Here is a 27,608-nt window from a genome sequence, read left to right on the forward strand (position 1 = left end):
TAAGTGAAAAGAGCCACTTTTGAAAAAACAAACATCAGTCTCAACCGTATATGTGTACACATGTGTGCAAAGACTCACATGGCAAATGATGATGGGCAGGAATACACACCAGACACAGCAGGCAAGTGAGACGAGTTACCTGGGCTGGGGAGTGGGGAAGGGGTATAAGAAAAAAAGTTTGCGGCAAAAATAGAAAAAACTTACGGTGTAAGGTTATGTAAGAAGATAGGTATAAAATTGTCTCTAATATTATTGCAGAATATTTTGGGATTTTTTTTTATTGGACGTGTAAAGGAGATTATAAAGTAATGTGGACCAAAACTAACACTGATTTGATTAGAGGATGAGATTTTGGACAATCTTGATCTTGAATTTCTATGGTCATTTGGTTAGAATTATTTCATTTAAAAAGTGTCACTTAAAAGAAAAGCTCTTGGAAGTGCCCCCATTCTCTCCACCGTCCCCATCCCAGTCCAGACTGGGATTACAGCCAACTTTGTGTTGGTTCTAATCAATTCCAAATTAGTCCCTGGTCCTTCCGTCTCTCCCAATACGGTTCATCTTGCCCACAGCGGGCAGGTCCCTCTCCTGTTCCAGAACCAAGCTTTTTCCCCATGGCCCATCCAAGCAGCCTAAACTCTTCCCTTTAGCTTTGAAAGTCCCCAATAATCTGGTCCCAAATTGCCTTTTCCTTCTCCCCAACATTGGCCCACAGCCCTGCCAGCTGGTCTGAAAAGAAAATGCTGTTCTCCACCAAAGGAAAAAATGGCAAGGGAAACTTTCCCCCAGGATCAGGAAAATTCACTGCTTTAAACGAATTTTTGAAGTATTTTCTTTGAAATATCTTACCGTAAACTCTCAGATTCTTCTAGATTGAGTTTCTGTGTCCTATAAATCCAGATACAATTTCTACTCCCACTATTTCTGACAATTAATATATTCCTCCAATTTTATTTAAGAATGCTGGAAAAGGGCACTCAGTTCTAATATATAATTCTATTTAGCAATCATGTCCTAAATAACTTTGTTACCGATAAACTCATATTGAGTATCATAAAATAAATGCTTGCTTCCTATGGGTCTTTGTTCGTTAGAGCTCATGAAGAATCTAGATACCCACCATGGGAGACCACAGGACTCTGCACCATTCACCCCATGAGGAATGTGGAGCCTGCCTTCCACCCACCCACAACCTCCTCATCCTTCAGAATCCTTCTCGGAGCCTTCATTTCCTATAGAGACTTGCTCACGACCCCACCCAGCCCAGCCTTGTCCGCCATGCTGCCCTTTTCTGCTCTTTCATTGTATAGCCCGCCTCTCCAGAATAAGAAATCTTATCTCCATTCTCTGCGTGTCCTGCACAGCACAAAGCACAGAGCCAGCCACATAGTTCTCACTCACTCAGCACCCACTGAACTGACTAGATTGAATAGTGTTTGATTGATCATTATGATCGGGGGAAAGCATTTGCTGCACCCCGGATATGCCTATGGTCCCAGGGAAGGGTGCCTTGGTAGAGAGAGTGCTGGATTGAGGATCAAAACCCATGAGCTTGACTCCTGGTCTGCTACTCACACAGTAGCATGAAAACAATTAGTTTCTAGGAGGACACGTGTTAGTTTCCTGTTGATGCTCCAGCAAATTTAGCATCTCAGAACAGTTCTGTAGATCAGAGGTCCAGGATGGCATGACCAGGTTCTCTGCTCCAGGTCTCATAAAGCCAAAATCAAGATGCTGGCTCACTGCGCCCTCCTCTGGAGTTTAAGATTCCCTTCCAAGCTCAGTCTTGCTATTGGCCAATTTCAGTTCTTTGTGGCTGTAGGTCTGAGGTCCCCACTTCTTTGGGGGCTACCAACCAGGGGCTGCCTTCAGCTCCTGGGGGCTGCCCACATTCCTTCTCACGACACAGCTCCGTCTCCAAGCAGCAATGTGTGTTGAGTCTTTCTCATGCTTTGAATCTCTCTGCCTTCCTCTTCTGCCGCCAGCCTGAGAAAGCTCTCTGCTTCTAAGGCCTCGCATGATCCGATTAGTCCATCCCAGATAACCTCCCTATTTTAAGTTCCCCTGTACCATATAACAGAGAACAATCACTATATGATGATCTCATTGCACTGGCTCAGGGATTAGGGGGGACATCTTGGGGAGCATTCCTAGAAATTCTACCTACCACCACGTGGTAACATGGGGGCTAGAAAAGATTGCTGCTAAGCTTCTTTCAGATTAAAATTGCCAACCTGTAATCACCTCTGATTACTCCCTCTGGTGTAGTCCCCTGATTTTCCTTTATTGGACTCAGTTTCCTCTCTCCCACACCACCAGGTGCTGCCAAGCTGGGGTCTCTGCTCTCCTTCCTCCCTCATCCAGCCTTCCTTTTCTCGCCCCTCAAGGCCAGCGTGAGCCCCTCCCTCCCCTCAATTCTACTTTACACTTTGGGTTTGAACCTCCACGTGGTGCTAGCTGCTTTACATTCCTCATTTCATTTCTTCTTCCCCCAACAATCCTGTGTGTTAGGCATTATCATCCCATTTTGCAGATTAGAGAACTAAGGTTCAGAGAGGTTAAATATCTAGCCCAAGGTTAGAGAGAGTAAGTTTAACCCCAAGATCCAGGTTCCTTCCCATACCCATCAGGGTGTGGGGAAAGGAACAGGCTGGGAGGGGGGAGGGGAAGAGAGAGAGTGCCTATTCCCCTTATCTGAAGCTCTACCTTAAATGAGATGGAGGGGAAGCCTCAGTAGTGACCCGGGCCGTTCTTGGATGGCTGGGGGTGTCTAGGGTCTGTGAGTACATGAATGGATGTGACGATTCTGCTGGGGAACAAAAGTCACTTGGAAAAATGCACCCAGTCCTTCTACTTCACATCCCACACGTTGGTCAAATTTAAGTCTTTCAACCTCAAGTGTTGGGAATTCTTTCCCTGCCCATGAGAGCAGAAGTCAGTACAACCACTTTGGCGAGCAATTTGGCAATCTCTAGCAAAGCTGAGATGAGCATTGCCCTGACCCAGCAATTCTGCTCCCATGCCTGTGTCCCAGAGAAGCTCGCCTAAGGATGCAGAAGAGATTGTGTTCAAGAATGTCCATGCTAGTGCCGTCTATAATTGGCAAAATAGAAATGACTTACATGTTCACCAGCAGGAAACGGACAAATGGTGATGTGTTCCTAAAATGGAATACTACACAGCAATAAAAAATGAATCAGAGCTATATATAGCAACATACATGAATCTCACAAACATAATGTATGAAAAAAGCTGTTGAGGAATAGGTTCTTTTGATAACCACTTACATAAAGTTTTAAAATGTGTAATATATATCGCTTGAGAATTATATGTAATAGCTAAAATAGGAATAAATGCAATGGAATAATAAACACGGAATTCATATAATGGTTACCTCTGGGATGGGAAGGTGGTAAGAAAGAAGTACCCCAGGGGTTTCGACTGTTTGGACGATGGTTTATTTCCCAAGCTGGGGAATGCCCATGATATTGCTCCTGTCTTTCTTTTTTCATATGTGGATTATTTCATAATAACTGTTAAACTGACAAATAATTACCACTGGGAACATGCTTATCTCATAACATTAAGTGGAAATAGCAGGAAGCAAATTTGGATATGCACTATACACCCAGATTTATAGAGCAGAACAAATGAAAAGAAAAAATAGATTTAAAAAAAAGAAGAAGATCAGTAGATAACACACCACAACTGTTAAAAGTCCAAGGGTGACTCTTATTGTCTTCTTTATGCATAGCAACAGAACACCTATCATATTCTCCAAACTTTTTATAGTAAGTTCATATTGTTTTTGGAATCAAAAACAAATACTGCCTTTTTTTTTTTTTAAAGACTTTATTTTTTCCTTTTTCTCCCCAAAGCCCCCAGTACATAGTTGTATATTCTTCGTTGTGGATTCTTCTAGTTGTGATACATGGGATGCTGCCTCAGCGTGGCTTGATGAGCAGTGCCATGTCCGCGCCCAGGATTCGAACCAACGAAACACTGGGCCGCCTGCAGCGGAGCGCGCGAACTTAACCACTCGGCCACGGGGCCAGCCCCAACAAATACTGCCTTTTTTTTAAAGATGCATTTGTTCTCTCTAGATTCCAGGATATTGTCCATTCTAGCCTGAAATCAGGGGAATTTTTTATTGAGCCTCTACTGCAGGAAGCCCTTGGGCTGGAACTTCAAGGACACTGTTCGCATGCGGCTTGGGGTCTGACAGACCCGAGTTCCAGTCCCAGCTCCGCCCCTTCCCAGCAGCTGCCTTGAGTCTCAATCTTCTTATCTGTGAAATGAGATCAGAGGTGAAATGAGGTGAAGTCCATCGAATGGCTTTGTGACCCATGGCAGGCCTTTCCGCAGCAGCTACAGCAGCTCCTCCATGTCAGGCTGGGCGCTGGGCACCAAGATGGAACAGCTGGGTTCCTTCTCTCAAGGCACCCAGAGTGTCAGGACAGACAGCACTGTCAGGGGACAATCCAGGACAGAGCGACAGGCGCCAGAACAGATAACTGCGTACCACAGAGAGTGGGACATGACTACCCCTGGCTGGGGCTGACCCAACGTGGGGAGTGATATTATTACTAAATAACTAAGTTCCCCCCTTCCTAGCTACCTGACCAAGGGCGTGGGCAAGCACCAAGCCTTCCAGCCCCGCTCTCCTCCTCTGCATCACTGGGGAAGTGTGTGCGCCTTGTAGGTCTTGCTCAGAGCACTGATTGAAGCACAGCTTCCACATCGAGCACCTTCTCTGGGTCAAGCAATGTTCTGGGAGCTGGACATACAATAGGGGACCCACCCGGCCCTTGAAAAGCGTAGCTCTCTAAAGTGGATAACACAGGGTAGTCGATCAGCACAGTGCCTGACACAGTGTGGCCAATAAATGCCGGTTCCTGCGGTGGGCGTGACCACTATTAGTAAGAAATCCCATAGGCTTGGAGAGGCTTGGGGAGAGAATAAGAGTTTCCAGATACTCAAAGGTTGTCGGGGGGAACAATGTAAGGCGGAACTGTGACAGGAGCCTCGTAGCTCCTTTCAATGAGTACTTACAATGTAAGGGTTTCATGTGTAATAACTCATTTAATCCTCACAGCCACTCTATGGGTGGGTACTCATCGTCCCCATTTTACAGATGAGGAAACTGAGGCACAGATCCACGTAGTAGCTTGTCTGAGGTTGCAGGAGTGTTAGAGCCAGGATTTGAAAGCAGTCAGCTTGAATCTAAATTGGTGGATGCCCCAGGCAGGCTGGTTTTAAGGGCTCGGAGCCCTTCCTTCCAAAAGGGCTGGCATTCAGGGTGTTTGAGCTGAGGCAGGATGACCACCTGTCAGAGCATTCTTCTGGGGGACTCCTGGAGTGTCAGATGACTGAATCTTTCTGCAGAAGAGGCCGTGCCCAGAGCCTTGGTGGGGATGCCCTGGGATGCTAATGAGTGATTTCCTCTTGTCTCTTTCAGCTCACAGCCCCGCACTTCCCTGTGGTGGTCAAGTTGGGACACGCCCACGCCGGAATGGGAAAGGTATGAGAAACAGCTCTTCTGCTCACATTAATACTCACACAGCTCCCCCTGACGACTTCCCCTCTCCCTGTGTTCCCCCCTCTTTAGCCCAGGCCCCCAGAGCAGAGTGTTAGAGGAACCCAGCACACAGTCTTTGCCCTCCCCAGCCCTCCTCTGAGCTCCCTTAGCGTGGAACACCTCTCCAGCTCAGCCTGCACCTACCAAGCCCTACCTGGAATTGGTAGTTAATTATTTCCTATGATTGTGGATTCAGAGAAATGGATGGAAAGCGTTTTATAGACAGTGATTCTTTTGTTCCTGTCGTCATCTCTGTTTATGCTGAGATGATGTTCTATTCATCTCCGTATCACCTACAGGACTAGCACCTACAAGGTGGCGAGTACATATGGCTCCATGGAGAAAGCCCCTGGAGTCACTTGCTTCTGCAAAAGTAAATAATATACTTTTCACAGTCACCGCCGACTTATTATAACAAATTGTATTGGTCAGATTCTTTCAGCTTCAAGTGTAGAAACGCAATTCAAATTCAGGGTCGAAAGATAATTCATTGGTTCAAGCCATCCAGAAGTCTGGGATAGTTCTTTGTAGATTTGGGAGAGCTGGATCTGACAGCTCAAAGAGTATTGTCAGAGTTCAGTCTCTCTCTATTTCTTGGTTCTGTTCATTTCTACTTGCTGTTTTCTTCAGCTAGTCAAGATGGCTGTGGGTGGCCCGCCCTGGTCCCTAAGCTCACTATCCCAGAGGAAGAAAGACCCTGTCTCTTTCCAGCATGTCCATATCTGATCTGATGGAGGGACATTGATCAGCCTTGCTTGAGTTCCCGTGCCCGCCGGGATGTTGTGATGTATTCAGCCCCGCCCCAACCATATGGATCAGCGTGCCCACAGGAAAGGGAGATTTACTCCTGACTAAGAGGGGTGGGAGCTTGGGAGAGTGTAGGGGATACCTCAGGACACGTTTCAAGCTTCTGGCTCAAAGAGAACCAAAGGAGGACATGTGGATCTCAGTGCTTGCATCCCCATTGGAGGGACCTGAGCCCAAGAACAAGGCCCATCACAGGGGTCCCTAGATAGAGGACAACAGGAGCCAGCAGAGATCTTGCCTGAATAGGCCCAGTCCAGCCGTAAATAACCTGCACCCTGCTCCTTTGTTCTTCCCCACCCCGTTGGGCCTTCCCACCTAAACTCCATCCCCTTCAGGCAGCAAGAATGGAAAGGGCCAGGAAGATCAGGCCCTGACTCCAGCTCTGACATTTGTGTGAATTTGAGCGAGTTGCCATCTAACCTTTCTTGGCCTCCTCATCTGGCAAATGATGATGCTTCTAACAACCGTCTTTAAAACGAATCCTCTCTCCATACCACATCTCCCTAATATACATACATCATGAGGACAGGGAGATTTCCCTGTTTGCCCGCTACTGTGGCTCAGGGCTCAGAACGGCCCCTGGTGCCCAGTAGCCCCTCAGTTTGTTGGTTGAGTGGTTGAATGAGTGAATCCCCCTTTAGATCCGGCCTGTGTCTGTTCCCTACTGCCAGTCCTCGCAATCCCGCCTCCACTCCCTGCCATCTGGCTGCAGCCCCCTCCACTCCCCATCCATTCCCTCCCCGTGGTCCCCAATGACCCTCTGCTGCTAATTCAGCGGGCACTCTTCTGTCCATATCTGAACTGACCTCTCTTTATCATGGAAAGCTGCCGGCCATCCCTTCTGTCCCCAAACTCTTTTTCCAGTGGCCTCCGATTCCTGCTCCTCTCCTGGCTCTCCTCCTCTCTCTCCCGCCACTCCTTCACAGGCTCCTTCAAGTTCTTTTCTTCCTGCAGCATCTTTAGGGCTTCTGTTCCATCAGCACACACTGTCTGAGTGCTCATCTACTCTCTCAGCTTCAGCGGCCATCTACACGCCACAGCCCCCAATCACATTCCCTACTCAGAGCGTCAGGCTCTTCTCTCCAGTCACCTCCTCTGCATCTTCACCTTGTCTCCCATGGAAACCTCAGACTCCAAATGTCCCAGGGCACGTCCGTTATCTTCCCAGACAGCCTGTTCCCCCACTCCTCCTCCTCCCGGGACCATCTCCTCAGCAGGAACCACCAGTCCCTCTGTTCTCGAAACAGAAACCTGGGCGTCGTCTCCCCTCCTCCATGTCCATATGGTCATCAAGTCTTGTCAGTTGCCCTTCGTTAACGTTTCTCAAACTTGTCTCATTCTTCCCACCCACTGCCCCCATCTTGGACAACTTCAGAAAAGTTAGGGGGTTCCCAAGGATTAAATTCTGTTTCTAAAGTTTAAAATAATCCCAGACATGGAATAAAAATAAGGAAATACTTAAAGAGACTGACGCAATGATTAGGGGAGAGGGGGGTGGTTCTGAGAAACTCAGACCCAAAAGAGACTCCCAAAACATGGAAAAGAGGACACATCTCCAAGGATAAAAAATGTCACCGACTGGAATAAACTGAGGTTTACAAAAATGCTGAGATCAAGGGAAAAGGGCTTTTGTCTTTCTGTTTCAAATGAGAAAACTATCAGGAATGGCCTGGACATGCCGACTGAGCAGATGATGTCATGTTCATGGCTGGGAAGGAGAAAAACAAAACTGGTGTCTTCTAAGGTACTTCCACCTTCTCTCGAGAAGGAAGATTGTCTGCCTGGAGGCAAGCAAGGAGAACGTCCCTAAGAGGAGACCGAGAAAATGTTGTTGATGACCTCAGTGTTCTGGAAATCCACCTAGGGCCCTGTGGATGAAATCGCTGACCCATCCTCAACTATATTTCACTCCTTTGTTCATATATGTTAATTGATGCCTACTCTGTGCTGAGAATCAGAGGATGAACGGGACCAGCCCCTGCTCTCAAGGAATTGGGGAGACAGTCACATAAATAAATGAGTATAATGTGTTGTGGGGGCTCTGATAGGAGACTGTGCAGGGAGTCTGAGGGTTGAAGGAAAGAACCTAATTCCACCCAGAGGATGGAAAGACGGAAAGAAGTTCCACGTCAGGGGAACTGCATATGGTTTGGTGGGCCTGGAGATTTAAGGAATCCTAACAAACAAGAAAGACTGGAAGACAAGAGATGGACCAATACCCTCTTATATTAAGCAAAGACTAGCGGATGTCACAAGGCACGGAAATCAAGATATAGTGAAACGCTATGCAGTTTAAGGAGCACCTAGACAGGTAGGAGGTGATCATGGGGAGCACCATGAGTCCTTTAGAAATCAGCCAGGCTAGACCAATGGTTCTCACGAGGGGAAGAGGGACTCTGCCCCTAGGGGGCATTTGGCCATGTCTGGAAGCAATTTTGGTTGTCACAACTGGGGTTGCGAGAGGGGCTACTGGCATCTGGCATCTACCAGATGGAGACCAAGGATGCTGCTGAACATCCTGCAGTGCTTAAGATGGCCCCACAACAAAGAATTATCCAGCCCAAGATGTCAATAGTGTCAAGGTTGAGAAACTCTGGACAAAACTAATTTCATTTCCTTTGTTGGAAGTTTTAGCAGACTAGAAATCAGAGGAAGCAGTGGTTATTATAGAGTGCAACCTGTTTCAAAGTCTCTTCCAAAGAATTATAATTTTTCAGGATGAAAAAGTCTATTTTGGTCAAAAATGTTTCAGAAACTCTGTGTTAAAGTAAGTTTTTAGTGCAGAACTTAGGGGGAAAAGAACATGAAAAAGCAGGCAGAATTTCCCAGATTTACCTGACCCCAGAAAGTTTTGACCATCTTTTAAGTTGAGATGCTTGTCCTTTTATTAATTTGTAAAAACTCTTTACATATTAAGAACGTTAATCCTTTGTCATACTTTGCAACTATTTTTCTCCATTTGACAGTTACATGCCCATTTTAATTTCAGCTTTTAACCATTTTTCAAGTTTTTTTAAATGTAATCAAATGTTTCCATCTTTGGGAGGCAGTGTGTTATAGTGGATAAGGGTGTTGACTTGAATCTAGGTAACACCACTTGTTAGTTGTGAGACCTTAGGTAAATCACTTGGCCTCCCCCATCTTAGCTTCTTCTTATGTAAAATGAAGATAGTAATAGTATGACCCACATAAGCTGGTTGTGAGGACTAAGAGAGCTTATGCACATCAAACACATAGCTTGGTGCCTGGAACACAGTGGGTGCGCAATAAATATCAGCTGTCATTATTATAAAGAATGTTCATCCCTGCTCTGGGGACTCAAAATCCAACTGAAGTCAATAAGGGAGATATAACTAAACAGCATCATCCGTCAGAGACTTTATTCCCTTTGGCTACAAGTTCAGTATGAGTTGGATGAGTAAGTTTTCCCGAAAACTCAAATCCAAAGTTACCCAATAAATACATGAAAACGAGCTCAATTTCATTAGTCATTAGGGAAATGCAAATTAAAACCACAGCGAGATGCCACTATACAAGCACAAGAACACATGAAATTAAAAAGATTGGGGGCCGGCCCTGTGGCCGAGCGGTTAAGTTTGCGTACTCCACTTTGGCAGCCGAGGGTTTCACTGGGTCGGATCCTGGGCGTGGACATGGCACCGCTTCTCAGGCCACACTGAGGCAGTGTCCCACATAGCACAACCAGAGGCACTCACGGCTAGGATATACAACTATGTACTGGGGGCATTGGGGGAGAAGAGGAAGGGAGGAAAAAAAGGAAGATTGACAACAGTTGTTAGCTCAGGTGCCAATCTTTAGGGGAAAAAAAGATTAATCATCCTAAGTGTCGGTGAGGACATGGAACAGTTGGAACACACACACAGAGCTAGTGAAAGTGTGAATTGGTACGACTGCTTTGGCATACAGCTTGATATTATCTGCTAAGCTAAGTTACACAGCAGTTCTTCTTTTGGGTGTACTCAGACTAAATGTATGCATGTGTGCATGAATGTTTATGCGAGCTTGTTCACAATTGCCAAGACCCAGACATAGCCCATGCCCCATTACTAATAGAATAGATAAATAAATTGCAGTATATTCAGACAAATGGAACGTTTCCAGCAATGAAAATGAATGAACTACAATATATAGAACAAGGTGCGTGACTCTCACAAACACGGCACTGAGTGAAATAAATCAGATATAAAAGAACGCCTATTTATCCGATTCCATTTATAGAAAATTCAAAACCAGGAAAATTCAACGATAGTGTTAAATGGGATACACATTTACATGATGAAACTTTTAAGAAAAGCTCGAACTTTATTACCAGAAAAGAATAGAAGTTACCTTTGTGGAGGACGGAGGAGTGGTCATCGGAACGATGCAGGAGTGGTCCAAATTCTAGTTCTTGACCTGGATGCTAGTGACGTGGATGCCTGCTTTGGGATAGCTCATTGAAGTGTCATTTTTGGATTGTGCAAGTCTCCATAATGTGTCATATTTCAAAATAAAATAAGGTTTTAAAAATGTAACCCAGTCTTAGGACATATTAATGGAGATCTGATACCCAGACACAGTGAGACCTCCGCTCTGCACGGGCAGCCCACGGCCAGAAGATTGCATTGAGTCCTGGGCCGTACAGCCTTTCTGGGCGTGTGAGGGAGCCGTTGCACAGGAGCGTGTCCAGGGAAAAATGAACTGAGCCTGGAAGAGCTGGAGACAATGTGGCCAGCATCGACAGAAACATGGAGAATTGTCATGGGAGGATAGATTGGACTGATTCAATGTAAAATTTAGCAGGCAAAGCTGGGACCAAAGTTAGGAGAAACCGATGTCAGTTGTGTTGGAGAAGCAACTTTCCGACAATCAGAGGTGAACGTGAGTGGAATGGACAGCCCCTTAGGTAGGAGGCTCTCCTCGGCGCAGGGTGGGAGAAGAAACGAATACTCACTGGCGAGTTTCGAGAGAAATGAAGCATCATGTGAGATTCTAAGCCTGAGATGTTTGAACGTCCCTGAAATTGAGACAATTCTGTGCATACGTTTATGTGTGGATATGGCGTGAACCTTTTTGCAGGGGAAGGGGTCCATAGCTTCTTTCAGCTTTTCGCAGGGGTCTATGACTCCCTCCAGAGGTTAAGACACCCTGGAGATGACTCCTACATTATCTTCCAATGGTGAGGATCTGTGGTTTTAATCAAGACTATGAGCAGATCATTGAAAGGAATGCCACCCTATCATGTTACCACCATAGCGTTAGAAGTCAAGTTCAAGGCCAACTCCCAGTACAGTGTGGGGGTAAAGTTTGTAGAATCTGGAATCAGAGTTCCTGGATTGGATCTAGATTTACCATTTCCTGGTTGTGTGTCCTTGGGCAAGTTGCCTAATCTCTCTGTACCTCAATTTTCTCATCTCTAATATGGGGACAATAGCTCCCTCTTGAGGTTGTAACGATGGTAGAATAAATCAACCAAGGCTAAGGAGGGTGCCTGATAAATGCTCAGTGAAAGCGAGCTTTAAAAACCCACTGCAAATGGAAACTGTCGTTTTGATTACTTAACTGCTTGTCTCACCAGCATCCCCAGGAGGGGCCGAGATAACAAGCTAACCCCACCCTGGGAGTCGCCTTATCCTAGTTTCATGGTTTCACTGAATCTGCAGGCTTGAGTCCCAGCATCTCATTTAGAAGATAAGAACCTGAGGCCCCAGGGAGCAGGATCTTGCCCAAGACCACACAGCGAGGGAGCATCTCAATAACAGGACAGGAAGGGAAAGAAGACTTTTGAGATTATTCGACCCCATTCCATGCTTTAGAGATAAGAACAGTAATAATGATAACCACAATAATAATAAAAGCTAATGCTCTGTAGAGTTTTCTCTGCGTAGGCATTGAATGCTTCACATACGTTCACTCAGTGAGTGCAATCTTTATAACCACCCTAGGAGTAGGTACTCTGGGTACCCCCATTTTACAGATGAGGAAACTGAGACACAGGGAGTAAGTGGTGGAGTTGGGGTACAACCCTGGGCAGTCTGGCTTCAGCGCCTGAAGTGAGAGGTGAAAGGCATTGCCAAGGTCACAGGTTAATAAGCCCAGCCCTGGAGATCCCAACACTTCTCCCAGCATGCACAGGGTTTCTTGCCCTTCCAAGAGAAGCCTGGAGTGGTGAGTGACAGGGGGGCGGCCCTCCTGGGGACAGCCTGTCTGTTTTAGCGGGTCGAGGTGGCAGCCCCTAAATACGATGTTTCCAGCAGCCCAGACGCCTCGCACACCCCTGCTCGGCCATGGCTGCTGCTGTCATCGGCTCCAAGCCACCTGGACTCTGGTATCATCTCTTGGGCTGACTCCCTTAATGAGCCTGCCCAGCACTATCCACTTTTTAAGTGGGAGTAGGTGGCCCAATAACACGGTCATGGAGAGAGAGAACTAGAAGATGAGCACGTGGAGGTGTGGGACCAGGGGAACAGCTAAGGAATCGGAAGGTACCCCGGCACCGGGGAGACCACCAGAGAGGAGAGCCACCCTGACTTTCGTGCTCAGCAGAAGCCAAGTCAAGTGAGAGCAGGGGCCAGGCTCCAGCCTGCAAAGTGTTCCAGGGAGGGAGTGTTCAAGGTCCCTGCCAAGGGAGGAGAAGGAAGGGATCCCACTCTCCCACAGCCCTCCCTCCCAACTCCCACCTCCCTCCATGTCTTCTCTCTCGCCTACCCCACCACTCCCTTTAGATGACCACTGGGCTCATTTCCTCTCTGCTTCTCGACCAAATGGCCCTTAGGAGGGGATCTACCAGTGCTTTACGCCTTAATGAAAACTTTAAGCACCACGCCCTTTCTCAGAGCCTCAGCAGGAGGCCATCCTCTCTAGAACCGCAGTATATACCCGTGATCCTCGTTATTCACGGACTCCATATTTACGAATTCAGCTACTCGCTAAAATTTATTTGTAACCCCAAAATCATTTCTCCCCGCTCTTCCTGGTCATTCACAGGCACGTGCAGGGCAGCAAGTAGTTTGAGTCGCCTGAGACGCATGTTCCCAACTGAGGTCGAGAAGGCGATGCTCTGCCTTCTCCTTTCAGCTCTCATGCCGCAAACAAGTCCTCTTCTTCTCCGTCTACTTGGAGCCCCATTTTCACATTCTTGCTGGTGATTTCGTTGTTTGAAATGGCCCCCAAGTGTAGCACTGAAGTGCTGTCTAGTGTTTCTGGGTGCAGGAAGGCTGCGATGTGCCTTATGGAGAAAAATAGGTGTGATCGATGAGCTTCACACAAGCATGAGTTATAGAGCTGATGCCTATGAATTCAACATTAGTGAATCAACAGTATATGTTAAATGAAGTGCCTTTAAACGGAAACACACATAAAACAAGGTTCTGTATTGATCAGTTGGTGAAGCCGTTGTGACCGGAGGCTCGCAGGAACCGAACCCTAAATTTCCCTCCAGGAGCGATGGTGCAGTATTCACTAATTCAGTGTTTGCTGCACCATTATGGAACATAACCACCACACGCAACGAGAACCAACTGTGTGCATATACTATTTGTACATATGTGTGTATATCACACACACACATATTCAATAAAGAGTCCTAAAGGTCCATATCTTCCTTTGGACACCGAAATCATTCTAAGCACAAACAGAAGCAAACTAAAACAGTTACTTTATAACTCTGTCTGGCCTGACATTTGTTATGTTGAAGACCAAAATCAGCTGGATGGTCAACTCTTTTTTCTTAATGGGATTTAGGGCGAAGATCTCTAATGGTGGCACCCCTCTGCCAAGCCCCACATCCTTGCACCATGCTTGGTTCACTGGAAAGAGTGTTGGTCTGGGTTTAGAAATTTGGGTCCTCCGGTCAGCCCCACACTCCATGGGGCCAGCAGCGTCCGCCTGGACAAGTCGTTTAAACACATAAATGCAGTGTGTCAAATAGATCCAACATACATGATTTTCCTCACCTAGTCACTTGGGACAGCTAGTGAGCAGAAGTGCATTAAAAAGAATGAAGCTCCATGTATATGAGAGATGGGGAAGTGAGAGAAGGAGCGAGTGTGGGCTTCGGGCTGAGACCTCCCTGCCTTCGGATCGGAGCTCTGCCATTTGCCAGCATTGTCACCTGGAGCAGTTCCCTGACTTCTCTTGGATAACCCAAGGCAGATTAGATGGGAGGAACAAAGGAACAGAGGCAGGGAATGAATTCCCCAGCACCCCTGAGCTGGGATGCATGCTTTCAACATCTCCTCTAACCCTCAGAGGCACCCTGAGATGGGTGTCTGATCCCAGCCTGGCAGAGGTTCCAAGAGTCATTTTGCCCAAGGTCACAGGGAAGTGGCAGGGGCAAGATTCGAACCAAGGTCAGCAGGTCCTTCAGCCCTTTTCTTCTGTTGCCTGGGACCGTCGGGAACAGCCTGGTGGAATCATCTCTTCCCATTAGCAGGCAACCAGCCAACTTAATTGGAGAGTTGATTTACAAAGAATTTCGCAGGACTCCACCCAAGAAACATGTCAGTACCTCGGAGACCAGCACTGACCTTTGCATAGGAAGCGCTTTTGTTTGGTGGACTGACCTCACCCCAGGCCTGAAGCCAAGACCAAGAACGCTCATGCAAGAGAATGAAAAGAAAAAGTAGACTGTCACCCTGCCACTGTGCCTTAAAGACTGTGTCACCCCACCGCCTAGGAGCCCATTTCGTAAAGAGGAACAGAGGCACAGGAACAGACTCACCTGGAAAGAATGAATTACCTGCTCTGTGTACACTCACCACACAGCTCCTCTGTGAAAAACAGAATATTTTTAAACTGACAAACATTGAGAAGCAGGAAGAATTCCTTTCTCTTTCTTCCATTTTCCTGGCCATGTCTGTTGACCCATCTTGGCATCGCACGTAACAAAAGCCAGAGAAGTCATCCCCATAGGAGCCCCCTAGAAAGAGGAGGGGACACACATCACCTGTTGGGGTGGGGACCACTCTGTATCATTTACTCCAGTTTGACTATGGGCTCCTTGCTTTTTCCCCAACGTTAGACTGTCCTATACAATTCACAAAATAATACCTCCACGGTTGGGAGCCTGCACAGCCCAGAGTCCTTTGAGGCGGGTATCGCTATCTCGACGCTCGTTTAACAGATGGGATAGCAGAGGTCAAGGAGGCAGAAGGGTTGGCACAGGCTGCACACTGCGTGCTGTGAAGGCTGTGCGTTCTGTCCACCGGTCCTGGTGCCCGTGCCGGGGGAGGGCGGCCTCCAGAGAGCTCCGCCAGCCCCTTTGGAATCCAGCCTGTGTGTCCACAGAGGCCTTCCTTGGCCAAAACGTGCAGGCACCGCCCATTCTTCCTACTGTCAGGCAAGAGAAATGATGTCCTAGAACAGGCAGGGGTTGCCTGCCTCACTGAGGCCACTGCACCCCCCGAGCTTCCTGGAAGTGAAACCAGCCACATCTCTGGCTTCTTGGAAGGAGCTCCACTTGGGGACAGCTGGCATCACTGCTGACAGGCGACAGTGCCAGGGTTGTTTGCAGGGGAGAACCAGAGAAGCAGGCAAACAGCAGGCTTATTATGTTTTGGAGTGTGTGTGTGTGTGTGTCTGTGTGTGTGCATGCATTCGTGCACACACAAGTGTTTGGGGCAGGTGTGCAGATGACTTGAACACAATTATCAGCAGCCTCTACAAAGCCTCTAGACAAACGAGACACTATTGGCAGACCCTGTTCTCGCAATTGCCTCAACTCCTGCCTCCAGCCACAAGAAACCGTCACACCAATACCTGGTCCTCCAGGACGGAGGCCAGAAGATGCAAAGGAGGCTGTGTGGGAGGACAGCGAGTGCCGTTCATGACACTTGTAGGAAATGGCGGTATTTGGAGGGTTCAGCGAGGTTGATGGAGGAGGCGGGTGGGAGCTGAGAGGAAGGGCCTGGGACTTTCGGCCACCCCTCATGGAGCAGCAGCAAGGGCGCCATTGGGAAGCTCCGGGTGACGGGCCAAGTGAGTGTCGCCAGTGAAGTCAGACAGGCTGAGCTCCTCAACAACCTTACTACTCAAAGTGTGCCCTGTGGAAGGTCCGGCAGCCCCGGCAGCCCCTAGCAGCCCCTTAAAAATGCAGCACGCAGACCTGTCCTCAGACTCGGTGAATCAGAGTCTGCATTTTAACAAGATGCCCAGGAACTGGTCCCGTGGCTGAGTGGTTAAGTTCCTGCACTCAGCTTTGGTGGCCTCAGGTTCACCAGTTCGGATCCTGGGTGTGTGCCAGGATCCAAACCGCTCATCAAGCCATGCTGTGGCGGCATCCCACACAGACGAAGTAGAATGACCTACAACTAGGGTGTACAACTATGCACTGGGGCTTTGGAGAGAAAAAAAAAGAGGAAGACTGGCAACAGATGTTAGCTCAGGGCCAATCTTCCTCAAGAAAAAAAAATGAGTGTCTTTAAAAAAAACACACACAAAACAAGATACCCAGGTGATTCACACGCAGCTCTGCACACCCAGAGGACACGAACTCAGATGCCCACTGATCCAGGCAGTTACCGTAATGAGTTGAGAGCCCACATGGGGACCATGAGGACCCAGAAAGGCCAGGCCAGCCTCCACGGGCAACCACAACTCAGCCCCAGGCGGACCAAGCCCTGGGAGACCATGCAGCCCCGGGCGGCCTGATCATCTGATTCTTTCATAAGAGGCCAGTTCCCTGGGTCTCTGATATGAATTCTCCTGATTCTAATACATTGGCAACTAATTTAAAAATCTTCTGAAACATGCAGGCCAAATAAAACACATCTGTTGGATCCCCAGTTGGGCAAGACTTCAGACTCTGAGTGTGGTCCTGCCCAGTCTTTGCAGGGGGCCGTGGAGCCTGAGGCCACAGGTTGTGCAATAGACCTGAGAGTCCAAACCCCAGCCCAGCCACTTCCCAAGCGTGTAACCTGGGCCCAGCCACTGACGTGGAGTCTTTGTTTTCTCATCTGTAAAATGGCCCTAATAAATCTCCCCAGTGGGCGAGGGCTCGCCCTGCACACTGATTGAAACAAAGCACTTAAGGAATTTATAGATATTTAAGAGATAGTAATTCACTTCCTCTAGGACCTAGATGCTTTCTACACTTTCAGGGGCTTACACGTCACCTGGGGATCAGTTAAAATGCGGATTTTGATTCACCAGGCGTGGGTGGGGCCCGCCTGGGAATCTGCATTTCTAACAAGCTCCCAGGTGATGTCAATGCTGTTGGTCCATGTCAGCCAGTCATGCTAGTCAGGGGTCAGCACGCTTTTTCTGTACAGAACCAGACGGTAAATATTCTAGACTTTCAGGCCATGTGGTCTGTTGGAACTACTCCACTCTGCCACCGCAGTGTGAAAGCAGCCCCAGACGAGACACAAATGAACGAGCGTGACTGTTCCAATGCAACTTCAGTTATGGACTCTGAAATTTCAATTTTATGTAATTTTCACGTGTCATGGAATATTCTTCTTCTTTTGACTTTTTTTCCGACCATTTAAAAACCACTCTTAACTCACGGGCCGCACAGAAGTCAGCAGTAGCCCTCAGGCTGTGGTTTGCAGACCCCCGCTCCGAGTCATCTTCAACTCTGAACCCGGTCAGCGTACCCTGCTGGACTGAAAGCTTGTGGGGGCACAGGCTGCACCCGCGGACTCCACCTCCCCTCCTGGTCTGGGCCGACGCCCTCGACAGCGGCAAGGCCCCTCCTCCACCCCGCACAATGCACAGGGGCCTGGGAAGCCGAGGTGTTGCCTTTCAGAGCTGACACTTGTCAGGTGCCTCCCTTCCCTTCTATTCAATCTCACAGCCACACTGTAACTCTAGAAACAAGCGGGCAGAAGAGCCAGTGACCCGGGAGCTCCATAACAACAGAAGGAGCTTTGATTTATTAAGGGGAAGAGCAAAGGAAAGGAACCAGCACACTGATAAGCGGGAGAATGAGGCAGTTCCCTAAACAGTCCATCAGATCCTCTGTTGTTCCCATCACTTCCCATCACCTTCCGACCCCTGGCAGCACATGACCCAGGCAGCCAGGGTGAGGACATCCTTTGGGCTCTGGGTCTCAGCCTTCAGAAGGGTTGGAAGAGGGGTTAAGCTCTGGGGAATTTGAAGCCAAGGGTTCTTGTATTCATTCAACAAACATTGAAGGATTTGGTGCCCTGCTGTTCTGAGTTAGGGACTCAGTAAATATTTATTGAATCTTTTGGCAAATATTTATGAACACTTGTTATGTGCAAGAAGGGGCTAGAACCTGGGATGCAGGACTCTTGGTTAAGATCCAGAGATGAAAAAGACGTGGCTCCTGAATGCAGGGAATTTACACACGAAAAACATCCTAGGGTACATCTAGGGCAGAGCTTGGCAGACTACCACCCACGGGCCAAATCCAGTCCCTGATTTTGTTAATAAAGTTTTATTGTAACACAGCCCTGCCCATTTGTCCGCTTTCCATCTGGCTGCTCTCACACTACAACATCTGAGTTAAATAGTCTTTATGGCCTGCAAAGCCTAAAATATTCACCATTGCACTCTTTACAGAAAAAGTTTGCTGATTCCTGGTCTGGTGCAATGCTTTTCCAAAAATTTGTATAGCAACCATAATAAGTAATACATTTTGCCTTTCTACCTGATTCCCACGTATTAAATATATATATTGAGATGAGTTTGAAAGAATACTTGCCTTTTCTATGTGCAAGCCATTCTGATATGTTCTGTTCCAATCTATTTCATTGTCTAAAATGTTGGTTGTGACCCATTAAATTGATTTGATGACCCATTTCAAACCCACAGTTTGAAAAGTACTGGTTCCCTGGAAAGCAAAGCATGTTCACTCATTCCTTTATTCAAGAAATAGTTACTGAGTGCTTTCTTCATGCCAGGCACTATTCTAGGCACTGGGGAAGCAACAGTGAGCCCCATAAAGCCCCCATCCTAATGGAGCTTACATCCTATGTGCGGAGGCAGAAGATAAAAGAATAAACAAATAAAACCGTGATATCCAGGTGATGAAAAGGGCTCTGAAGACAGAAACAGGATAAGAGGGACAGGGCATGTTGGGGGGTGTGATCAGGGAAGGCTTTCTGTGAGTCAACATGTGAAGGAAGGAGAGAATGAGCTATGTGGACACCTGGAGGAAGAGCTTGACAGCAGCGGGAAGAGCATGTGCAAAGGCCCTGGGGCAGGAGTTGCCTCTGTGTGGTCAAGGAACAGGCAGAAGGCCAGTGGGGCTGGAGTGAGTGCTTGAGGTGAAAAGTAATAGGAAGTAAGGCTGGAGAGTTGGGGAGGAGTGGTGGAAGAAATCATGTAGACAATTGATTATGATCAAAGCAGAATGAAGTAAACCCTATAGCAGAAATACCAGCCAAGGGCTGAGAGGGGAGTCTAAATAAAACTGAACCATGATGGAGGGGAAATCACCAACGATTCATTCATTTGTCCAAAGAACAAGTATTGTGATGTGTGTAGGCACTGAGCTGAGGCAGCAGACCAACAGGGGCCCTCCTCCAAGGAGCACTTTTTCTAATAGAGATGGTGGCCATGTGAGCGAATAGGAGAGGGAAATGTCGGGGGGATGGGAGCCCCTTTGAGGGGTACCAGGGAAGACTTCCACATGGCGAGAAACTCCAGCTGCATCTCAAAGGATCAGGAGACATATTGCAGGTGGATAAAGCCAAGAAAAGCATCCCAGGCAGCAGGACCCACATGCACAAGGGTGTCAAGGCCCAGGAGAGCATTGCAAGCTGCCAGGTGTGGTGGGAGCAGTGGCTCTGAGGCCCGGCTGTGCATCAGAAGCACCCAGGAAGCTTTGAGTTGATACCCCTACCCAGGGCCACCCCCAGAGACTCTGCTGTGATCGGCTGGAGTAGGGCCCAAACCCTGGCATTGTGTTACCTCCAGGTGATGCCAATGTGAAGCCAGGATTTCACAGGGCTGGAGTGGGGCCTGGAAGAGCAGGTGAGACCGGGAAGGGGTTCATCATAGACACATTTTATGCTGCACTCTAGCAATTGGACTTTATCTTCTAAGTAAGAGAGAGACTCACTGGTGGATTTTAAGCAAAGAATGGGCCTTGTTGGATTTCTAAGGTAGGAGACACTCTGGCAGCAGAGTGAGAAATGAGAGGAGTGGGGGCGAGCAGGCAGGAGGTGAGAGCCCCCGGGGACCCAGAAGGAAGAAACTGGAGCCATTCCGAGAAGAAATAAGGGTTTGAACCCAGGCAGGAGCCCAGGCAGCGAGGAAGGGCACAAGGATGCAGCCAAGAGATATGGGAAAAGCAGCACTGAAAGAACTCAGGTACCACCTGGACGCCGGGCAGGAGAAGAAAACTGAGAATATGATGCTTCCATCACTGAGATATGACATCGAGGAGGACAGGCTTGAGGGGGAAGATGATGAGTTCCGTTTTCAACATTTTGAGTTCATAACAACAGTAATAATAATCACGAACCATTTACTGAGCACCTGCTGGGTGCCGGGCCCTGTGCTCCATGTTTTCTGAGCATTGTCTGAAATATAAAATGTCACCATAGCTCTAGGATGCGGACGATCTGATGATCCCCATTTTACGGAAGGGAAAACTGAAGCTCGGAGAAGCTAAGTAAGTGAGAAGAATGATGATGGCTGCTATTGTGTGCGCCTGCCACTTTGCACAGAGCTGGGCACCCGGTGAGTGTTCAGAAAATGGCAGTATTATTAATTATTATCTGCCCTCCACCACGAGAAGGAAACACAGGCCAAGTCTGCAGAGAGGGGAACCAGTCATATTTAGGAGGCTGTGTGTGTAGATGTCTATAATCTTAGTATATCCTTAGTATATATAGACGTGTGTAGCATATATGGATGTATATATGAATGCCTTAGTGTGTGTGTGTATATATATATAATCACTAGACCCATACACTGTCTGTTGCTGCTTTTTATTTTTGGCTCTCTAATTAGGCATCTCAATGCCTCTTGATCTTACCCATTCTCAGCCCTATCCCACGCCCGCCCCGTAATTATTTTATTTTTTTAATTTCTTCTCCCAAAGTTAATCTCAGGCTACCCGCATTTGTTCTGTTCTGTGAGGGAAATTATGTTGCTGGCCATGCAGCCAGAATAGGTTTTTTTTTCGTGTGGAGAGAAGGGGAACTTTATTTATTTTTTCAAAATATAGCTCCTCTCGCCTGTTCCAATGCCAAATAAACAAAGCTGCTATTCATTTCAGCATCTCGCCATCTCTATCGTGCCCAGAGCCATTTTATCAGCAGAGCCTCTCAGGCTGTCTCTCCGAGAGCTTGGAACGGCGGAGAAGAATGTTCTAAAAGTGAGTGCTGTGAAAATAGAATCCCATTTAACGAGGCCACAGAGAGCAAGGCTGTTGCTCTCTCGGTGAGTGAAGAAGCAAACGTTATGTTTAAAGTCGTGGTCGGAAAAAGTTTCGCACATGTGGCTTCAGCAGAAAGCATCCACTGGCCCATCGCTAGCTTGTGACTCAGGGCCAAGAGGCTGAGGAAAACTTAGAATCAGGCCACCATTCTCCCAAAGAGACTATCCTCCCGAACAGACTCTGCGGGGGACCCCTGGACAATTTGGACCCTTCAATAGCAACGCTTACTCTACCTGTGTCACATCCACCAATTTCCAAGTATCAGGTTGAAGGTCCGGAGCCCAAGCTTCCGCCCAATGCTTCCTCAGCAATGGCCCGGCCCAGCTCCTTGGTGTCTGGGCCTTCTGTCCAATGCACAGTGAAAATACTCAATATATAAACCAGATGCATGTGGAGCAGCCCCAGATAAAGGAAGACCTAGGGTCCCATCCGACTATCTCCTTGCATGGGACCATCCCGCCAAAGAAGGAGCCCCTAAGGCTTCTCGGAGATACCTCGAGACTGCAGGGAGTCCGGTTTGAAAACCACACCCTAGGTCAAAAGAGTGCCCAGGGATTATGGTCAGCATCCACTTATTCATTCACAAAATAGTTCCCAAACACCTACTGAGTGCAAGGAGCAAGGGATACAGGGAATTTCACAGATAAGTCCCTGCTCTCACGGAGCTTATATTTTTGTGGGGGGTATAGACAACTACAAGATAATTTGAGACCATAATAAGTGCAAGAAAGAATGCGAGACAGGGTGACATAACAGAATATGAAGGGGTAGTGAACGAGCTGCTTTAGACTGGATGATGGAGAGAGGCCTCTGTGAGGAGGTGACAAGGGAACAGAGACGATGAGAAGGCGCTAGCTATGTGACTGTCTGCAGAAAGGGCTTTGCTGGCAGAGGGAATGACGAGTGCAAAGACCCTGAGGCGGCTTTGAGCTTGGAAAGTTCTAGGAACTGAAAGAGAGGGAGGGGGCAGGTGGTTGGTGATGAGGTCAGAGGGCTCAGAAGGGCCAGGGCATGTGGGCCCTTGTAAGTACACATTTATGAAACACCATAGCGAGCCTGGGTTTAGTTCAGATGGATCTGGAGCCTACCACAATGGTGATTTTGTACCCTGCTGAAATAATGAAATTTGAACACATTCCTTCGTCATAGAGGAAAGGGCATTGGATGGGGGAGCCAGGAGTCCTAACTTCCTCCCTTCCAGACTTTGCTCCCTTCCTTTTCCTTTCCAGAGGGTGCACCACCAAAGCAAAGTGACCTCGGCCCTCTGGGGGCTTCAGTTTCCTCATGTGTAACGTGAGTTGACTGGGCGACATCAGAACTCTCCTTTCCAATGACATCCTCCATGGAAGCTGAAATTCTAACAGATGTAAAAGTAGCATATGTTAGCTGTAATTTCACTGTATAACTTTTCATTTACAACATTTATCCTCAAGTTCATTAGGCGACCCTGAGTCTCTTCTTTCCATTATCTTGTTTGCCACGAGCATAATTTTTTTGTTTCAGTTTTATTGAGATATAATTGAATTGAGGCTCTTTTGATGAATTTGGTCTTTATATTTTGTGCCCTTGAGGAGCACAGTCTTGAGAAAATCATCAGCGTTTCACCAGCTCGCTCTGCAACCTCAGGTTTCGCTCCAAATAAACCAGGATAGAAGGAGGAGCCTTACTCTGAGGGCTGCGTGAAAAAGCATTGCCCAGGCAGCCCGAGTTAATATCCATCAAACACTGGAGCGTGGTTTTTGGATGCTTCAAAAATCAAGCTTTTAAATATTTTATTTTAACAAAACAATAATCAAACGTTTGTTGCGTCACTTCAAATCCTTCCATGGAACACTGAGAAACAGTCAACACAAGCTGTCTTCCAGCCAGTGGTGTGCTGTCAAGCTGGCTCTCTGGGGGAGAAAAAAAAGCCCTAGTTTGTAGTGCCTGGGGTGTAAATATTTCCACTGCGGACAATTTCAAGCTAACAATGGTTTAATAACTGGCTCACAAAATTTCTAGATATTTAACAATTGCCTCTCATAAGGCAGCATGAGCCAGTTTCAGGACAGCACTGCATCTAGCCCTCAGACGTAGCTGGTATTTCTGGGTAGAGCCCCTGGGATGCCGTCACCCAAATGCCCTCACACCTGCAGTGGCACTCAAGGCCCTGAGACCCGGGGCTGGAGCCGGGGAGGGGCCGTTAGGATGGGGCGGAGAGCAGAGGAGCACAGGACCTGGAGTCATGAAGTCCAGGAATTGGTTTGCATTCTGGCCACTGGGTGGTGAGCATACAGGGGAAAAGAAAAAAGTCCCTGTCTTCACTGAGGTTTTGATTCTAGAAGTCACTCGATGCATATTAAATTATTGTCTCATAGTCAGTGCCCGATGACCACTGCTCTTAGAAAGACCAGGAAAAGAGAGTTTTCATTTATTTTATGTTAACTCTAGCCTGGAACCTGCGCATCAACAAGGCCACCTTTCACAGCCTTTTTTTAAAAATAGAATTTATTTTTTAAAGCAGTTTTAGGTTCACAGCAAAATTGAAAGTAGAGAGACTTCCCCCGCACATGCACAGTCTGTCTCCTTATCAACAACCTCCTCTAGAGTGGTCCGTGTGTTACAACTGGTGAATTTTATTCAGTGCTAACAAGAAACGAGCTGTCAAGCCATGAAAAGACATGGAGGAAACGTAAATGCATATCACCAAGTGAAAGAAGCCGGTCTGAAAAGGCTACATGCCATATGATGCCAACTCTATGACATTCTGGAAAAGGGAAAGGAGCCAGGAAAAAGATGAGTGGTTTTCAGGGCGAGGGGGAGGGAAGATGAACAGGCAGAGTCAGGGGACTTCTCGGGCAGTGAAAGGAGTCTGTGCGAGACAATAGTGGTGGATACATGTCAATATACATTTGTCAAAGCCCAGAGAGTGAACCCCAAGGTCAACTACAGACTTTGGGTGAAAATGATATGTCACTGTAGCTTCGCAGGCTTTCGATTTTATTTTTTAGTTCTGACTTTGGGATGGCTGAAGGCCTGTGAATGTACCGTTGTCATAGACCAGGGTTTGTAGGCGGAGGCTGCTGGTTATATATTACCCGCTGTAACCCGGTAATGTCTCAGGCTGAGTTGTTTCACAGGTTAGGCAGCCCTGGGAAGAAGGTAAATAGATGGGGTAAGCTTGAAATTTCCTGGAGACAGGCTGAGCGAAAGGCCCAAGGCTCTGCCCCTGAGCAGCCGGGCTCCGTATGCATCCCAGCTCCCGGGACAGGGGACTGCTTGCAGGTGAGCCCAGGGCCAGCCTTTACCACTGCCCACTGGTGGTTATTCTGGGCACTGGGGATCAGAAGGAAGAGGACAAGGGTAAGGGAGGGGAGAAATAGAGAAGAAGAGAGTAGAAGAGAGGATGAGATGAAGGAGAAGAGGATGCTGAAAGGTGGGGAGGGTGGGCAGAGGGTTGCTCCTAATCAGACTGAAAATATCAAATTTTAGGAGAACCTAAAAGGGCCTCCTCACTCTTCCCCCTGAAGCACCAAAAGCCCTAAAGATGGGATGGACTGTAGTCATGATTTATAACAACCCCACAGGTCACCCGTTCTGTTATTTATCCAACATTTTTAACAACCCACACACACACACATACACTCTCCCTCTCTCTTTGCTTAAATAAATGTATTTTTTTCTTTTCTTTTTTTTTTTTTTGAGGAAGATTAGCCCCAAGCTAACTGCTGCCAATCCTCCTCTTTTTGCTGAGGAAGACTGGCCCTGAGCTAACATCCGTGCCCATCTTCCTCTACTTTATACGCGGGACACCTACCACAGTATGGCTTGCCAAGTAGTGCCACGTCCATACCCGGGTTCCGAACCGGCCAACCCTGGGCCGCCGAAGCTGAACGTGCGCACTTAACCGCTGTGCCACTAGGCCAGCCCCTAAATAAATGTATTTTTAAGTGATGTTTTATGTCACTATCATAGATTATGAGTTTTATGGGCCAGATAATTTTTTGCAATACACACAATGAAATAAATATCTACCTGTTAAAATTTAAACGTTCATTTGTGTACCCTCTAAGTCATCCTGTGGACCACCAATGTCGTGCACACCGCACCACTGTGGCACACTGGTAGAGAGAAGTTGGCATTCCTGGTGCTAAAAGGACTCGGAGCCATCTTGGTCCTTGATTCGTGAACAACCCTGGGCACGTCACCTGCCTCTCCCTAGATGTCAATTGCCCCATCTGCAAAATGAGATGGTTGACAGGTGCCCTCTCGGGTCCCAGCACATCGTGTGGTACTGAGTCCTTCGCTCCATACGTGAGACTGACAGAAGACGGCCCACCCAGGACAGAGTGCTCAGCACCCTGCCCACTTCCCCCACCACCCTGTCACACCCTCTTCCCCTGCTGCAAGGCAGATCTACCTGGGAGAGAAGCCTGCACAGACCAGACCCCAAAATTAAAATTTTTTAAATGAGAAAACACTCCCATTTTTCCACACCTGAGCCCAGCGCTCTCACGGCTGTAGCTTTGGTGAAATGAGCCATCCCCTTTGCCAGGGAGTCACATCCCAACTGACAGAAAAGAATCTCTTCCTTATTTTTGAAAAATGTTTACAATGGCCTTGAATATCTCAGTGTTTCACAAGGGAGCCAGACAGACGAGGAGTCTAGCCATGCCCTGGCAGGACCCCGCTCTCGGCATCCTCCCCCACTGTCTGCCTGTGGACAGACATCACCCAAGTCCTTCAGGAAAGTCAGCAGGTCTGCAAACCCTCCCTAAAAGGGCAGCGTGTGGCAGGAGGAGGGTTCAATACCATGTCTAATCGACCGCAGAATCTGCACGTGAGCGACGTTGGGTAGCGCATTGCTGTACCTGACGACACACCTGCAGCCTGGCCCCTCTCAAAACCACTCGTAGACGACCAGGGGGGAAGCCCCCGCACCCAAAAATGATCGGCCACCAGGGCCGGAAAAGTAAAGGCAATAGCTTGAATTCTATTCGTGTATATAGGACTTTACAAACTCTCCAGGTACCTTGACCGTAAAAGTACTTAGTTAGGGTTAATGACAAGCAGCCTACATTCGTTGTTTTGGGCCAGACGCTGTTCAAATTGTTCACGTGGTTTATCTCACTAAATCTTTGTAGTAACTCTGTGAGGCGTATACTATTATAAAGCCCACTTTACAAGTGAGAAACTCAAAGTTTAGAGAAGGTAAGAAATTTCCCAAGGTCGCACAGCTAGTAAGCAGTAAAGCCTGACTCCCATATCCAGGCTCGCAGCAATGCCTTTCACTTGTGGGCTGTTCTGTATTTTTTAGAACTCTTATGAATGTAGTAATAACCATCACTTAGAGAAATAGGTGGATAGATTATAGATTAATAGATTAGATAGAGATACAGACATAGAGATGTAATTTCTAATCCTCCCAATTCTGTGAGGTTGGGTATAAATATTATCCTCTCCATTTTATGCATTTGGAAATCGAGCCCTGGAAAGATTTAAGAACTCATTCCAGGTCACGGCATTTCTGAGTGCCTAAGCCAGGATTTGAACCCAGATCAGCCCGACCCCATCGTCTATACTTTCATTGTGCTGCCTGCAGAATTTCATCCGATTTTTCTAACAACTTTGTGACTTGTATGGGGAAAAAAGAAAAACATGTGTTGTAGTACAGCCCAAATCCTGTTAAATGGAATTCTACAAACCTGGCCTGACTGGTCGACTTCAGGAGCTCCCTAAAAATTCGATCAATACAGCTCAGTACATGCTCTATCGCACTCTCCTGCTTGTATCTTTCAAAGCACTTACAAGCTGGCTGTTTCCTACCTATTTATTACCTGTCTGTCTAACCACCTCTTTATCTATCTGCTTATTTATTTTCCACCT

The 27,608-nt window shown here is 47.5% G+C and overlaps 1 protein-coding gene and 1 long non-coding RNA gene across 3 annotated transcripts in view; one reads left to right on the plus strand and one right to left on the minus strand.

Annotated features, from left to right (window-relative positions):
* SYN3 (synapsin III) overlaps positions 1-27,608 on the plus strand; it is a 453,497-nt gene that overhangs the window by 377,229 nt on the left and 48,660 nt on the right. Inside the window, exon 7 of the mRNA XM_044780998.2 lies at positions 5,459-5,521. Within this exon, the coding sequence (XP_044636933.1) occupies positions 5,459-5,521 (63 nt within the window). The remainder of the gene's footprint in view (positions 1-5,458; positions 5,522-27,608) is intronic.
* LOC123290281 (uncharacterized) lies at positions 13,298-15,717 on the minus strand. 2 transcript variants are annotated; one of them, XR_011502625.1, is made up of 3 exons: positions 15,437-15,717; positions 15,108-15,305; positions 13,298-13,613 (listed from the first exon to the last, which is right to left on the minus strand). It is a non-coding gene; the product is annotated as an uncharacterized lncRNA (long non-coding RNA). The 2 variants fall into 2 exon arrangements; XR_011502626.1 differs by having other exon boundaries at positions 15,108-15,156; positions 15,437-15,695.

Source organism: Equus asinus, chromosome 4, assembly GCF_041296235.1.
Source record: "Equus asinus isolate D_3611 breed Donkey chromosome 4, EquAss-T2T_v2, whole genome shotgun sequence".
NCBI lineage: Eukaryota > Metazoa > Chordata > Mammalia > Perissodactyla > Equidae > Equus > Equus asinus.